This window comes from Dermacentor variabilis, chromosome 8 (assembly GCF_050947875.1).
Source record: "Dermacentor variabilis isolate Ectoservices chromosome 8, ASM5094787v1, whole genome shotgun sequence".
Classification (NCBI taxonomy): domain Eukaryota; kingdom Metazoa; phylum Arthropoda; class Arachnida; order Ixodida; family Ixodidae; genus Dermacentor; species Dermacentor variabilis.
This window is the reverse complement of record NC_134575.1, coordinates 105,351,389-105,367,298: the sequence shown is the minus strand read 5'-3', so window position 1 is coordinate 105,367,298 and position 15,910 is coordinate 105,351,389. Positions and strand designations below refer to the sequence as shown.

General features: G+C 43.2%; 1 protein-coding gene across 4 annotated transcripts in view; it reads left to right on the top strand.

Moving 5' to 3' along the window:
- LOC142590511 (cytochrome P450 3A6-like) overlaps positions 1-14,306 on the top strand; it is a 168,694-nt gene extending 154,388 nt beyond the window's left edge. For 3 of the 4 annotated variants that reach the window (XM_075702694.1, XM_075702693.1, XM_075702696.1), the window contains 8 exons: positions 1,230-1,360; positions 4,572-4,668; positions 7,897-7,960; positions 8,034-8,142; positions 9,300-9,391; positions 10,097-10,237; positions 13,108-13,270; positions 13,969-14,306. In XM_075702694.1, coding sequence (XP_075558809.1) covers positions 1,230-1,360; positions 4,572-4,668; positions 7,897-7,960; positions 8,034-8,142; positions 9,300-9,391; positions 10,097-10,237; positions 13,108-13,270; positions 13,969-14,058 — 887 coding nt within the window. In that variant the 3' untranslated portion in view covers positions 14,059-14,306. The remainder of the gene's footprint in view (positions 1-1,229; positions 1,361-4,571; positions 4,669-7,896; positions 7,961-8,033; positions 8,143-9,299; positions 9,392-10,096; positions 10,238-13,107; positions 13,271-13,968) is intronic. The other variant, XM_075702695.1, reaches the window with a different exon arrangement.
- Positions 14,307-15,910: the final 1,604 nt, after the last annotated feature.

Genomic DNA, 15,910 nt, shown 5'->3' with positions numbered 1-15,910 from the left:
CACAGAGACGTCTTTCAGATGCACTCCATACCTTGTGCTCGAAGATCTCTTCACTGTCGCCGTAGACTATATTCAATTCTGGAGTCGGAATGCACCCATTATATAAATGTAAAAAAAAATTTCCAGCAAATGACCACGATTGATTGCTGCGAGGAGGCACGATATGTTGCTTCGTTTTTCTGGAATGACAATTTCCTTTCTTTTTTTCATACTTCAGTTATGAACAGTATAAAACCGCAGTTATGAAAACACAAACGGAACGTGTTTAAATTGAGGAAACAGGTGAGTTGTGCTTACGCTCGTCGCGTACTGACAGAGAGCATCGCTCACACGAGATGTGGAGCGCACCGCATTCCTTATAATGATCGACACAATCACAGGGCAATCGGCTAGAGAATGGCCAATGTACGTAGAACGCACTTACACAAGTTTTGCGGGTACGGGCTCAGCGGCCCTATTCACAAGAGTCCTCTTACGTGAGTCCGCTTCATCACTGGGTCGTGTTTCTGCGGCCCCCACTGATAGTGATCGGCTTGATAACCGGACAATGGCCGCGGGAACGGTCATATTGAGTTTGTGCTTGAAAAGGAAATTTTTGCGAATGTGGGTGTGGGGGCATAATGAATGCGGTCCCATGAGTTAGGGAATGACACTAGAATCTATGACAAGTCGAAGATTTCAGTGCATAGTTCTTATAATTTTATTAGTTCATAGCTACTATTGGTGGTTTCAGCTTCTGTAAGCAAAAATGCTGTCTGTTTCTTTTCTGAAGTGGCACTAGCTGTTAACCTGCAAGAAATTACAACTTCTCTGCAAAACATGCAGACACTTCCTTCCAGGTTACAAGTGTATGAACTTATAGCCAAAATATCTTAAATAAGATCTGGAAAAGATGTGCTCACAGCATCACCAAACTGAGTGATTGTACACAAGCAGAAATCGAGCTTTTCTTTTTCTAAGCAAGGCCGCTTACATTAAGCCACGAAATTGATACATGTAATGGTTCCGAGCTAATAAAATGTTCCACTTAAGTATTGCTAACACTAAGAGCGTAATAAAGACAAACCATAGTGACTTGGTTTTCCGAGCATTGATATGTACGTCTCTTTTTATGTTTTCTTCTTTTGTTTTTTTTTTCCTCATATACAGGTACATATTTGTGGCGGTAACCCCAAAATGCTCCCGGGGATAACAAAGCCGAATAAATGTTCAAATATGTTTCGTTTCAGAGAATCTCTTCCACTGGCCATGGCTCCTTAAATTACCTGCCCTGGCTTTAGGCGCCTTCTACGCCAATCCTCTGGCGGACATGACTAGGAAGTCCACTGAAATTATCCAACATCGGAGAAACAATCCGCAGGTTCGTGTATGAAAGCTTACCTCTACGCATTGTATCCTGACTGATGTTTATAATTCATTACGACTTCTAAATGCGAACACTTTAGCAAGCGTAACATATTGCGTTGAACTCTCCTCGTGTTGGACGACCTTGCCCCCATTCGGCGGATGCAACTACAATGTCCCTAATTATATGTTTGATTTCGGCCTTCTATTCTGTCCATAGTGCATACTGCAAACCAAGAAAGGCTGTGATAAGATTTTCGTTGAGTACCCGTTTTTTCTTTCACCCGTTTATCTGTGCCGTTAATATATCTAGACTCATGCCGTCTCAAAACTTGGCAATGTGCCGCACGCATCTTGTTTTCAACGCCAGTCCTGCAAAGCAGCATTGAAAGATTATAAACGCAACAAAACGTGAGCCATTTCTGCAGTTATAGCTTTCCATGGCCTACTTATTCTCGTCTCATGCTTCAGAAATTGAGTAATCGCGCAACTGACAAGAAAAGCGCAACTTCTGGAAGCTCACTCCAACACGTACGCCAAGGTGAACTTCCTGAAATCAGACAACGCCAAATAAAGAGAGGGCTCTTACTAAGCCGTTGAATGACACCAGTTTATTGTAACCATTGGTTTACTGTTACGCTGGTTGTATTGTTATCGTTGCAGAATAAGCAGCGAAGGGGTACAGGCGTAAGTAACATATATCAGGATAAACTAGAGATAGGTAAGATTGTATACCGTGATGGATGAAATAAAACCTGATTATCTCACGCAGGCTTGGCGACTATTTGATGCCATCAGAAATCAGCACCACTATTAAATTTATCCCCTAAAATAGTAATGCAAACAAATTCACCAAGCGAGAACTGGAGGGTGTGTGCATCTTCCAGAAACGCTGTGGTTCGAAGCTTACGGGAGTGTTGACTGCTCAGCGATCGAGATAAGCAAGATACCGTTAGACTAGTGTTTGAAGAAAGAATAGATGAGATAGGAACGCGATCAGTACAAGCATAGATAATAATATAACATAAGAAGAGACAAGTTGAATTCTAGGTTGCGATACGGTAGCGCACAAGCAACACGCATAGGCTAGATGAATGTTTGTCGCTACCCGCATACAAAGGCTCAGCCACAACCTACCATTGTCATCAAGAACGCTATCAGTGGCGCACGCTATCTGGCTTGAATACTAGCATAGTGCGAAAACAGAGGAAGTTTCCTCGGACGAAGAAAAAATAGACCTGCACCTGCTCTGATCAGCAAGTTTATTAAAAGACCTTAGCAATATATATATCTAACACTCACTACAAACAAGAAGCACAGAAGCTAAACCTAACAAGAAACAGTAAGCACGCAAACTATAGATCTGTAATAACGCTCCCACGTACACATGCCCCAACACGTTTGCCATTTGTCGAGAAAGGATATATTGTTATCCACTGAAGCGGTCGACAGATGACTGATGCTTAATATTTTGTTTTCGCGATGTGGTACGCTTAAATGACGTAGCAAGTTACACGTTCTTTATGTTGCGCAATGATGATAGTACTGGCATAGTACGTCGCGCACGGACTGGTGCCACAGTACTGATGTATGTTATTGTTTATTCGCCCGTGTGAAATGGGCCTAGTTCATTTATGCATCTATACCAAATCACCCAGTGCCAGCTCTCACGAGTGTAATTTTCGTGCTAGATGGCATTAGCCCCTCCGACCAATGTAGATATAGAAACTAACATACAGCTATTAGCTGTCATCTTGTCGACTGAAGAAAACTCGTCCATCATCTAACGTCCATCACCCTTTGACATGCTTCGATGGCGCAGACTCACGCAGCGTCGTATCCGGATCCCAGGGAATTCGCCAGCTTCAAGGGACGATTATCATTTCTTGGTCCTAAGAAAAGACAACCACTACATTTTAATGGTGTTATTCTAGCTCATGTCAATCCATACTGGCGTCTAGGCGCAATAATTCGCACCAATTCCTGAAGCGCCCGTCACTTTTGTCGCAAGCAGTTTGACAAGGATACCACCGCGTGTACGATGTCCACACCGTTAGGCAAATTCGTGCAACGTTAATTTTCAGAATACGGTTCCTAGTGTAGTATTATAAGAACACGAACAAAATGAGAAGTATACCAGCCACCTGAAGCCACATTAACTGTATTAGTTTGTTTTGTTGCGTTTTATAGAAGGTGATGGCTCTGCTCGTTGTATAGCATCCTCCTAGGTAATGTACTGAATTTAGCTTAAAGAAGTTAGTTGCTATACGTGGTTAGTTCGTACGACGACAATGCAAAGTAGTCTGCTGTGGTGCAACGACAATGGCAATATTGTGTAGGTTGATTTCTCGCCTAAAGCTGCTGCATCACTTGAAAGCGAGACATTTCTCTCAACCTTATGGGTACAATACGAATGTAGTAAGAAGTTTTATAGTTTTCTTTTTATTACGTGCATTGTAGGCACCTAATTATGGACTATAATTTAGCTTGATATTTTCATTATAGTTTCCTGCTGGTCCGCTAGCCTTATTGACATGCCTTGCACTCCTGCCTTTAACCACATTATCAAAAGCTGGTGCACTACAAGAAGCTAGGTGGTAGTTTGTAGCGTCGAAGTTTGGCTTAAATAAAGCGACCCGTGCCAAAGACCACTATATAACGAGCTAAAACACCAATGAAGCATATTGGCAATATCGCTTATGCCCCAAGGTATCACCCTAGCTACATATCAACGACGATATGTGGGAAATTATGTAGCGTGTCACCAACCATGGCAGCCCATTGTCTATGACATTGCACTATTGAGTTAGAGGAGGCGGGTTCAATTCCGCCTGCATTTCGATCGGAGAAAAATGTAAAGACGCTCCTGTTTATAGGAGCGTTTTTACAAAAGTTAGTTGCACGTTTATGAACGTCATGCCATCAAAATTATTCCTGAAATCGCAGTTATGGCGTGTCACATTGACATACCGTAGTTTTGAAACATAAAACCTGAGAATTTATTTTCTGCAGCGTGTCATCAGAAATGATGTTCCAGGAACTATTTTGCCGAAGGAGCAATATAGTGAAAGAATATATAGGTTGTTTTGGTTTTCAGTAATATGGAGTAATTAGGACACTCACGTGTCGATTGGTAATGAATTCAAAGAATAAACATTCCTTGCTTGAAGTAGCATTGTTGAACTGTATGTTTACTCTACTGAATGTATTATTATTATGTTCATCAGGTGAGAGTACCGGACATGGCTCAAATTCTTCTCGACGGTCTGCTCAGTGCGGAAGAACCTGAAGTCGGGAAACATGACGTTACCGCAGGCAGTACAGGTACCACGTGAACTCCCAACTTCACATACCGACCAAACTCCTTGTGACAAGTCAGGCAAAAAACACCGAAACCCGGCAGAAAAAGAATCGGACGTCCTCACGTCCAGATACGAAATTCACGGAGATAACACAAGGTCCACTGATATACGTACCTTGTAAATTTTAAGCAGTGAGCCGAGTGTTAAACACGCCGATCGCGATGCTATTTTTGCAAAGTTGATGAACGTTTCAGGTAGCCTCAAAAAGTCCTCAGTGTGGTGTGCAACGTTTTAAGGAGATCAAATACTTCGGCAACAAATAGTTTTCGCCTCAATCAGGCCTATAGCTGCTGACGCATTGTCTCCTAATGAACCAAATGTTGAGAGCATGTGGCGGGCATCACAGGCGAATATTATCCATCTATTGACTAGTTTTACAGCCCTAGACAAGCATCGTCAATAGATGGCGCGGCTTTTCCAGAGAAAGGCGCCAAAGTTGAACCCGGCTCCAGTACGCGCCTCAAACATGAGGACACTTGGTGTGCCTCGATCGGTTAGCCTTCTTACCGTCCGCACGAGTCGCCGAACGGAGTTGCTTGCCATTAAAAAGCTTAAAGGACGCAAGTGCCTTCGCTGTGCGGCGGACCAGGCAGAGGCTGCACCTGCACCACCTGCAGCGCGCTGCCGAAACGGGCGAAGAACGATAATCATGTGTTAATCATCTGATGATCGTACTTGTCAGGGAAGTGCTTCTGAAAGAATCGAAAGGTGTCCGTAAGAAGCAGCCTGGATTGCTCCAAAGCGGAATATCGCTCGATGTGGTGCATTTTATGCATCGCACTTCCCACAATGTCAAGCAGACAGCGTGTATAGGCACAAGTAGCTGGCGTTATTTTCGCCCCACGCAAGCTTGCTTGCTTATGCACGGAATTGTCTCGAATAGTGAAAGAACTGGCAGTTGCTGCAAAAACACACGCTCAAGGCTTTTTCAAAATGCGCGATGAACGTTGCTTATGAAATTCGATTGTATTGTGAAAAGTCATCTACCTGGCGAAATGACCGCTGCGTTATTCATCGTGGAAGGAAACATGGGCTTTGGATAAGAAACAATGGCAATGCGCATTTGCTTGCGCATTGTCGAGTTTAAGTGCGCGCGCCGCGGCTTCGGGGGATTGAGATTCTGGGAGACGCAGGCATTCCACGGCTAGAGAGTTTATGAAAGCGTTTTATGCTGCCCCGAGAGGGAATGCATGTGTTAGGAAAACTTTTTTTCTTTAGCCGCGAGCAAAGGTTCATGCGCGGTACGTTGCGGAGTCCCCATAATTACCATACTCCTATTGCAAACACTTTGCTTTGTTTGTTGCTTCATTGCGTTAGTCTGGTAAACTCCTTATATCAGCGCGTTTCACGGAAATAACGCTTAGTTGAAAGATTGCGCTTATTAGTGTCGATGCTCATCCCCAGGAAGATCGCTAATCGCATTATAACGTCACCAATCATCTGCAAAGGATGCATGCGCCGCCAATTTCGCGCAACAAAGATGTTAAGGGGAGTTCTACAGCGGTGTTTGCGCGGCGCGGACGGCTGCGGTCCGTGGTGAGGGCCTCCGGTCAAACCTTCTGTACTCTTTTCCAACGTGCTCACCACATACGTCACACCATCGGCGGGAGCTGTCGCTCAAGCACCTGCGTTCCGTTATTTCTTTAAGTGCACGCTCCATGTCCTGCACTCCCCGGTATCCAGAGAAGAGCGAACGGCACAGCTTGCGGTGGGAGCCATGAAGCGGCCTTCTGAAGAGACAGTCCTGCTTCGTCCCGCAACGCCACCTGCATCGGAGCCCTGAATGTTCCAGTGTGACGACATTGCGCTAACGCGTAGCGTCGCGCTGACGCAAGACCACTGGAGTATGCCTTGGTTATAGCACACTACAGCCCTACTAAATGAAGTGAATTTAAAAAGTCTCGGATAAAGCGAAAGGATCGCACCGGATATGGCGAACCGTTTGCAAAGCATAGGGTAAGCTTTGGGCAGGGGCAATATAGACCTCTGCGACCTCCGAAGGGAGTGAGAACCATCTCACACTACTTGGATGCCTTGCCCGGATGTCTAACTCGCACGACTTGATGAGCGGCCCGCATGATAATATATCTGGGATCTTTCTAAGGCACGCGCCACTGTCTACTAGCGCACCAACTTGTTCGGTGCAGCGTTTCATTTATCTCAGGATTCTTGTGTCGGCAGCGATTATACCCACATGGGTAGCAGTTCTTTTTATACCGGATTACTCGCTGGGCATGACAAAGTTTACGGTAATCATAGGTCATCCTTCTAATTACCCCAGTCCATTCCTAAAGAAATGTCCTTTACTGTGTCGACAGCGTAATATCAAGAATAGGCTTGGTAAATAATTTTATCTGTAGCGATCACTTGAATTGCTTCGTCGAGTGGTGTAGACTCGCATGCGTGAGAGTCGGTCGCGACATCTATTGAGATGTGGCATTAATAAAAAATTCGCTTAGCCAACCGTATCAACGACGCCAAACTGAAAGGCTGCTTGGCGCGTAGAATTAGTCATGTTGCTCCGAAATGCGCACTTAGATACATGTATACACACACACAAAGTCGTGCGGCAATTTTGCGTGTATTCGCAGGCTTCTTTCACACTTGGAAAAACGCTTTGATGTAGCACATATTGATCAACAGAAAGCTGTATCGGGAGTATTTCATATTGCTCTACAATGTACTGACTGACACTTTTTGCGTAATTGTAACATTTGAGAAGTTTAATATTAATAAAGAATAACTATGCAATTAGCGAAATCCAAAAGTATATTCTGAGTGTCTTCAAACGAAGGCAAACAACATTTCCTTGGTTCTGTCCAGCTACGTGGCATTTTCGTATTTTTAAAGTTTGGTGCAAGTTAAGTGACACACCATATATATATATATATATATATATAAAACCGACAAAAGGATTTACGAAATATATATATATATATATATATATATATTTCGTAAATCCTTTTGTCGGTTTTCTTTAAACACAGTCAGAGCACCTGCCTCTCCAGCTCACACGGATTTCTTTACCTTGTTTTCCTTAATACGTATGTCAGTACGTTTACGGCCGAAAAGAAAGCCAACAGTCAGTAGGAATCAGTGATCACTTAGCTTAATATGCTCAGTATTACTGCAGTGATTGGCAGCGGTGTAATGACGCATTTCAGTAATCTTCCTTGTGTTTTCTTCAAAGCTCCACTACCACAAGATATACTAAACCAGCTTTCATCAAACTGCATGACGGTTTTCCTGGGTGGGTAAGTCTCAGTTTCAGCCAAATATGGATGCTGATACACTAAATAATTTATTGGACTTGTTTGGCAATCGCAGGTACGACACCACGAGGCTGGTTCTGACTTGCTGGTTTTACCTTATGGGAAGACATCCGGAGGTGCAGGAGAAAATGCGTCAAGAGGTGCTCGAAGCTTTTGAAAAAGAGGTGGGCGTCCATCTAAATAATTCATTTATCGAACCATAAGTACGCTGTATCTTCTTTTGCCGCCGGAGCCTACACCAGCTACATATAACTAAGGAACAAGGAAAGTGTGCTTTATTCTCTATAGGATTAGGTGATACTACTGCCATTGTTTTCTTGACTTTCCCGAAAATTCAGCGTAAGCGCAAGCCTCGAGTGAACCTATAAACGTCTTGTAAGTCAGGAAGCATACTACACAGTTGGTGTTCAACCCTTCATAATTCTGATATATTTCTCACAGGGAAAGCGTTAACAGTGTAAATTTTTGTATGATATGTTGTCAAACGACCACAGCGGTTTATTTTCGCCCATTAAAAAGGAAAAAAGAACTAGACAGATAATAGCCAATGCATATAGTCCTCACTAAAATGTGGGGAACGTACGGGTACGTCGCTGGCATGGTGGGACACAAATTCACAAACGTGCAGGCACACAAGTGACACCAAAAAAGTAAATCAGCCCACAACAGGACCTAACGGATCTGTAGCTTCAGCGAAAAAATATTCCTTCAGCCGGTACACAAATGTATTGTTTTGATTTATTTCACTACGACATGCAGCACTACCGTGAATCGCCGCTCAAATTGTACATTTGCTCTCGCTGCTGGAAAAAAAAGGACACAAATCAAGAACCAACTGATTGAAAAGCTGCAATTATTAAAGTGAATACTAAATATTGAAAGCGGCTCTGTGAACTATTCAGCGGTAGAATTTGAAATAGTCGGGCTGTTTCATTTATTTGCAAACGATGCGCTAGTAAGCAGCTTTAACCATAGAAAAACAACGATACAATATCTGCCGTCGCTGGCATTTGGCTACTTCCCTCTTAAACTGTATCTTTGTGTGTTTTTGGTGTGTGATGTATAATAATGTACAATGTTCCCACTACTGCTATATCCCTATATTGGGCTGCAGTATATGTAAATAAATAATAAATAAATAAATTATCGACCCCAGCGGTACATGTAACAAAGCCTATAGTTACTAAAATGTCGTTTGAGGATCGGCGAACGTTGTTCCTGATACTCACACATCGGCCAACAAATTCATCGCGAGTTCCAGTGGTTTAACCGTTTAACCTTTGCTGTGCTATTTGCGTGTCTCCTTCTATTCGTGCTTTAGGGAGATCAGCTATCTTTGCGTACTCTGACGACGCTTCCCTACTCCAACCAAGTCATTTCTGAGACCATGCGGCTATACCCTCCTATAATCACGTGAGAATTTTTCGTTGGCTACCCGCAATTCACTGCCGCTTCTACGCTATCGCAATGTTGGGCTAAAGAATGGAGGTTTTTTTAATTGTGTAATCGATAAAAGCAAGAACTTCAACTTGAATCTCCGGACAAGAAGACGACATTGTTAAAATGCATCGTAGACACGCGAGCAAGGCTTTTCAATTAGCACTGTTTCAAACAACATTCTTAAAGAGCTATGCAAATTGTTCATTATTGAAATATATCTGTTTCGTTCCTAATAGCCCTAAACCGACGTAGCATTACGGTGCAAACAATGAAAAGTGGGTTACAAGGTCAGCGCGATCATTTCCAAGGCTATATCATCAACGAATTCGGCCACACAGAGCAGTGCAAATCATAGTTCGTGGCCACACAAGAACACAACTAAGCTGACACAATTTTAACGGCAGTAGAAAGGATAATAGGGTCGCCGACAACATCTATCACTTTTTGACGGGTCATAATGTCATAACGAATCCTCAGACGGTGAGAGGACCAGGTATGCAGAGCTTCGCTGTAAAACGGCCCATACAGCTCAAAGATATTTCAGATGCATGAAATCTGTGCTTTCAAACGGCTGTTCTGCGGCACAATGAATCTGACCTAGTCAATGATTAGTACTCGTTTCAATCTGTATTTCGGCGGCATAATAATGTTCATGATTTCCAAATCCATCATCGCCAGATTTACCTCACGTTGTGCGGATGAAGACTATCATTACGGAAAATTTGTCATCAAAGAAGGAACCTCAGTTCTGGTGCCTACGTACCAGCTGCATCATGATCCACAATACTGGAACGAGCCGGAAAAATTTGACCCAGAAAGGTGAGCGCATGTTGATTATCTTGAAGTGCCATCAATTTAGATCAATTAGCAGTTTTCGTATTCTAGTGAACCTTAACAAAAGAACCAACCAAACGTGACAGGAGATACATAAATCAGAACCCGAATTTGGCCGTCTCTACAGAGATTAACGTGTGCTTGCCGAAGTCTTGATAACCATCTCATTAAATTTTGTACCATATCAGAAAAGGTATATTTTCACGACGTTTTACCTCATTTATACGTGGTAAATACAGCTGTCGGAAAGCGAAAAAATGAAATTTTATGCACTGAAGTTCTGTCAGGCGTTCTCTTACCTTGGCTTCGAATGTCTACTTTCTCACTTGCTTGTTCTATCTCTGGAAACACAAGATCGCACCTTCATGCGCCTACTGTAATGATGACGGCGGTGCGATGTTTTACAGAGCCGAAGACAGATAAAGGAAAGTAGTGCCTATTCGGAGGCGTGTAATAAATGCGATGGAATGTCGGCAGTAAAATGTGCCTACCATCGTCCCCATGCTGCTCAGAAACAGCAATTTTTAAGCAATCATCCCAGATTTTTCTTTTACTGACTGTACTTTTCTTAATACTGCAAACGGAACACCACGCCGGTCAAGCTGGTAGTATAACAGAACGAGATTGAATGTTACTAGGTGACAGTACTAGAGAATGTGACAAATGCTTCATCTTGTGGATTTCTGAAAACTCATCTACCATGTTTCCGCGCTTCGAGGTGTCGAATCATTCAGCGTCGCTCTATCAATGTGCTAGCTTCCTGATTAGCTGAGATGTTGGAACGATTGCCCCGAGAAGGCGTTGGTCCCTCATTCAATCCCCGCACTTAGACAAATGTTTTGGAAAGCTTTCTTACTAAAAGACCCATATGGGTGTTTTATTTAGCTTCGGGCGCCTACTGTGAGAATCAGATTTTTTTTTCTGCTGCGAACGTACTGCTATGATGTTCATGTTAAAGATTCGGGCTGGTGAATTTTGATTATTTCTGCGACGGCTATCAATAAACTGCTTGTGGAAGAACAAGGGTCGAGTAACGGACCCAGTTATTCTTGACGTTGTATTTCGACTGTGCACTTGGGAATATTGTGCTGGCGTTTGTGGTTCTTTATCGACCGACGCACTGTCTGAAACTGAAAGTGTGTGATGTAGGTTACTGGTAACTGGTGGTACCCGTGGTGTTCTCGGCGCATTATCTCTGGAAACTGCGACATAGCTGTTCTAGAGCAGTGTCGTTTTCTGTCAGGAGCACACTGCTTATGACTGTTGGTAGCGTGCAACGTCCCGTATGAGTGAAGCACTGTAAGCGTGCGCAATTCTAATTGTATGATGGCAAACACAATCAAATCGAGACCACGGCACCTACACGTTGCATAAGGTAACAGTAATTCATTTTGGTGTCACATTTTGCCCCAAGACTGCACTTTGGTTAAGCGGTCCCTGACCCGAGTTACAACTTATTAAAGAAGCGGATTATTTTAGATTTAACATTCGTGGCGCGGCACCACCCTCAAAAAAAGAATATGATATATCCAGGGCATCATAGAGCATCTGCTTGAAAAGCTCTAAGTAGTGAGGGACTGGATTGGTGCGCTACTGAACGAGGCTAATTTTCTGCGTGAGCAGTGCACTGCATAAAATTCGAAGCATCAGGGTCGTGAGATGCCTTGAGCGCTATCTCGATGGTTCTTCGTTCGGCGCTTGCTAACTGAACGGGCATCGGACATAAAAAGTATGTAATCTGCCCAAGGACGAAAAATATCAGTTACAATTTTCTCATTGTATCGTAATGACTCATTAGGAATGAACTTCGCCGAATTCCAGCCATATATTAATAAAATAGTAGGTTACCAGGCATATTGAATGAACAACCTATAAATTAGAATTTGTCACCGCGTCGCTGACATGTGGCCCAGTATTACCGAATGACTCGCTACTACGGGTAAAAAAAAACGGTAATTTGTCAGCATGGCTCTCAGCGGGATTTGATTTTTTATGATCTCCGATGCCCATTCAGTTACGCAGCGCCTAGTGTACAACCACCGACAGAGGGCGCAAGGTGTCTCGCCTGACTCACGTCTCGCTTTTGTGTGTTTGTTTTAGATTACGTGACCATTGACCCCGCTCTAAATAGGACTACCATGCTGAAGATTGTGCAACGCAAAACAGGAGTTCCTCCAACCATAACCTATATGGGCAATAATTTTGTTCCGTAAAATGCCCCACTGCTCTAATTCAGGCAGTTCAATCGGAGCTGAAGTATTTAATAGCAGAACTCAGCTCACTAGCTCGGCTTAAATATTTAGTAAATCAACGTTCGCCATACAGTTACGTATTTGCCGCGTCTAGAAATGTGGTGCCACACAAAAGACATTATAGTTTGCATAAGCAGTGTTCATGACACATTTACGCTACTGCCTTGTCTATACTACGGTGCCAAACCAACGATATTAAAATCACCATTGCATTGTCCAAAACATATCACTGTATTCTTTTTGAGGCAGGTCTCACTTCTTTTATTCGCAAATAATAATCCTTAACCTACTGAGAGTTGGTATACGGCTCTCAGCATGCCATTAAACAGTGAATAATTTTCCTAAATGACTGGAATGCTAGCTGCTTCACGAAAGGTGATGTCTGACGCTAAGAACTATTAAACACCTTACATGCAGAAGAAAATTCACTGAAACGTGACAGTTGTGTACCCATCTTCTCCGGAGCGGTGGTATCGATGCAAAAGAAGTAGAATCGCATTTTACTTTCTACCGCTTTCAATTATTATATGCATGATTCATGCTCAGACTGAAACACCACCAACTCATTAAGTTAGTCACCATTTGAATATCTTCTAATTGCAGGTTCAGTCCGGAAAACAAGCGCTTCATTAACCCCACAGCCTACCAGCCTTTCGGCCTGGGACCGCGCATATGCCTCGGTCAGCGACTAGCGCTTGCTGAGCTGCTCTCAGTTGCCGCGCAAACGCTTCGCCACTATCGCATCACCCTGGCCAGGAGTCAGAAGGTATTGGAGCATTGTTCACTGGATCAATATTGTGAAGATTATTTACTTTTACACAGATAAATGTAGTTCTTATGCATAATGCTTTTTTTTTGGAAATGCTAAATATAATTTGTTTTCCTTCACTCGTCAAGAGTATTCTATTTGACATAACTTCATTGCGTCCTTATCAGTGTCGTTCACATTCAAATATAACCGACCATTTTCAGAGACTAAGCTTCTCGGACCGTGGCCCCATGTGTCACAGGCTTACAAAGCGACGCGGGCACTGATACATTTCATGAAAGCGACTGGCCTCAATGACTAAGTATAGGCGTGAAGTTATATACATCTCCCTCTCTCCCTCTCCTTTCTTTTCTTCCCTTAAACCCCTTTCACTGTGCAGTGCAGCAAACCGGACGTGCGTCTGGTTGACCTCCCTACCTTTCCTTCCTTCCTTTTCATCCTCCTCTTTGAATTATTGTTAACAATAATGTACGATCGTTCGAGTTACCCTAATTGGTTTTTATGTACGCTTAAATATAATCGCGCTTAAAAGTATTTTTTTTTGTAAATGCTTCACTTATACAGGTCAAACGAACTGTACTAACGACAGAAAGCTTCGTCCTCTGACCAATGTCACGTGGTAGGAATGATTAACTGTATACTGCTGATAAACCTTGTGAAAGAATACATTTCACAATTTTTTTTCTTTTTTGCAGTATGACCTCGAGATATACACCTACTCTATTATGGCAGCCCCTAAAGAGACGGTGTTTATCCGATTACATAAGCTGCATGGCGTGACATGACTTCACCTTGGACCCATTTGAGGAATACTGTGTTTTTCAAAGGTGCATAAGAATTTTTCATACTACACAGCGTCATGATATGATGCTGCAATGCCAATAGTACTTTTGTGCAAGAAAAATGCCATGACCGTGCCCTTATTATATGTAGGAGGGACGTCTGGATATACGTTAGTCACTTATAAGAAGAACCATTACCGGCCCTAATCAGGCAGGTTGTGAGTGAACCAGTCCAATAAATAAGAGATCACAACCTTGGTCACACTGTCTGCCTTTCATGTTACTCTTCCGCAATGATATAGCCGCCTTAGAATGAATGTTGCGACGAGCTCTGAATGAAAGTACGAAGAAACTTCTGTACAGAACTGAAGATCGCGGGCCGAAAGGAAAATATGAACACATTTACATGTGAAACAAGCCGATTTGTCAACAACGTGTATGAGGCAATCGTTATGTCAAATATCAACTTTGAATTTACACTATTACGTCAGAACACGAGCGTCTGCTAGTGCAGGTTCGACAAGAACGCTACATGCATGTGCGCTACATATTTCCTGAAAACAGCATCTGCTCGCCTTGGTGCAATGGGCACAAAACGAAATTACTCCCACAGAGATCAGCTGTAGAAGTGAGCTGTTGCTAATTGTGAACACAGAGCACGAAAACGCGACAGCCTTGTGCCTCAAGACAGCCTTGTGCCTCAACGAGCTCTGTTACTGGAAACATATTTCAAAATTTTGCTGGGAAAGTTTAAACTGTAATACGTGAATATGCAGCAAGATATTCTTTTGTATATATCAACAATCTGAGGAAGTAGCGGCTGACAAGTACTGCTGAGACAGTCTCATAAATCCTTGGATAAGGTCTTCTTCCCTTTGTGCTGTGTCCCGCGATGGTAAAGTGTGCCGTGTTCGCGACACTTATATTTAGCGCATTACCTTATTTTTTTCATTAGCACAGAAACTCAAGCTAGCTGGGGAGCGTTGGTATTCGACAGACAGCAGCAGGCAATACGATTAGTAAGGTGCACACACTAGCGATGAACGCCGGTATGTGCACTTCATGTAGTAGTAGTGTACTTTCGAGTAGTTTGTGAAGTATTTACTCAACCGTACCGGAAAATGGACTGCACAAGTCCACTATGAACGGCGTGGATTGTATGAGGTCACTCCGGCTGATACCTGCGGTAAGTGAGCGTCACAAGCCGCATGAGAGGGAAGCCTAAGTGGCATTGTGGGTCAGAGCATCAGAGGAGAGAATCTCCTGGCACGACTGACATCTGCTGGCCAAAACTGCGGTGCTGCAAGTTGCTTACTCCATAACATCGCAAAACTACTCCTGGCCTCTGCATCGAACCTTAGTGCCAATAAGGGTCCTAGCAATTCACAAACATAGTGGAGTCATAGTCCGGTGGCAAAAAATATTTCTCTTTTGTATTCAAATATGCGCAGCGTATGCAACAAGCGGGATGCTTTATTGTCTGTCGTCGACACGTGCAGTGCCGATATTGTTATCTTGACAGAGACATGGCGTCCTAGCAAAATTGAAGACCGTGAAAATTTTGGAATGCGAGGGTGTTTACCGTTCTTCGATTACCACTGCTACAATTCAGCTTGCGTCACCATTAGAGCTAGTGTGAACGCGCATAGGCTTTGAACGCGAAACATTTATCATTTGCGTCGTTTACAGGCCCCCTTTCTCACCTAACACATTTTGTTCAGACCTTCACGATGCCTTAAATAGTCTAATCTTACGGTTCCCTTCCACGCCACTATTACTCCTCGGGGCCTTTAACTTTCCTGGCATTAACTGGCATACTGATCCCCCTGCAACCCAAGAGTGCTGTTATGAATAT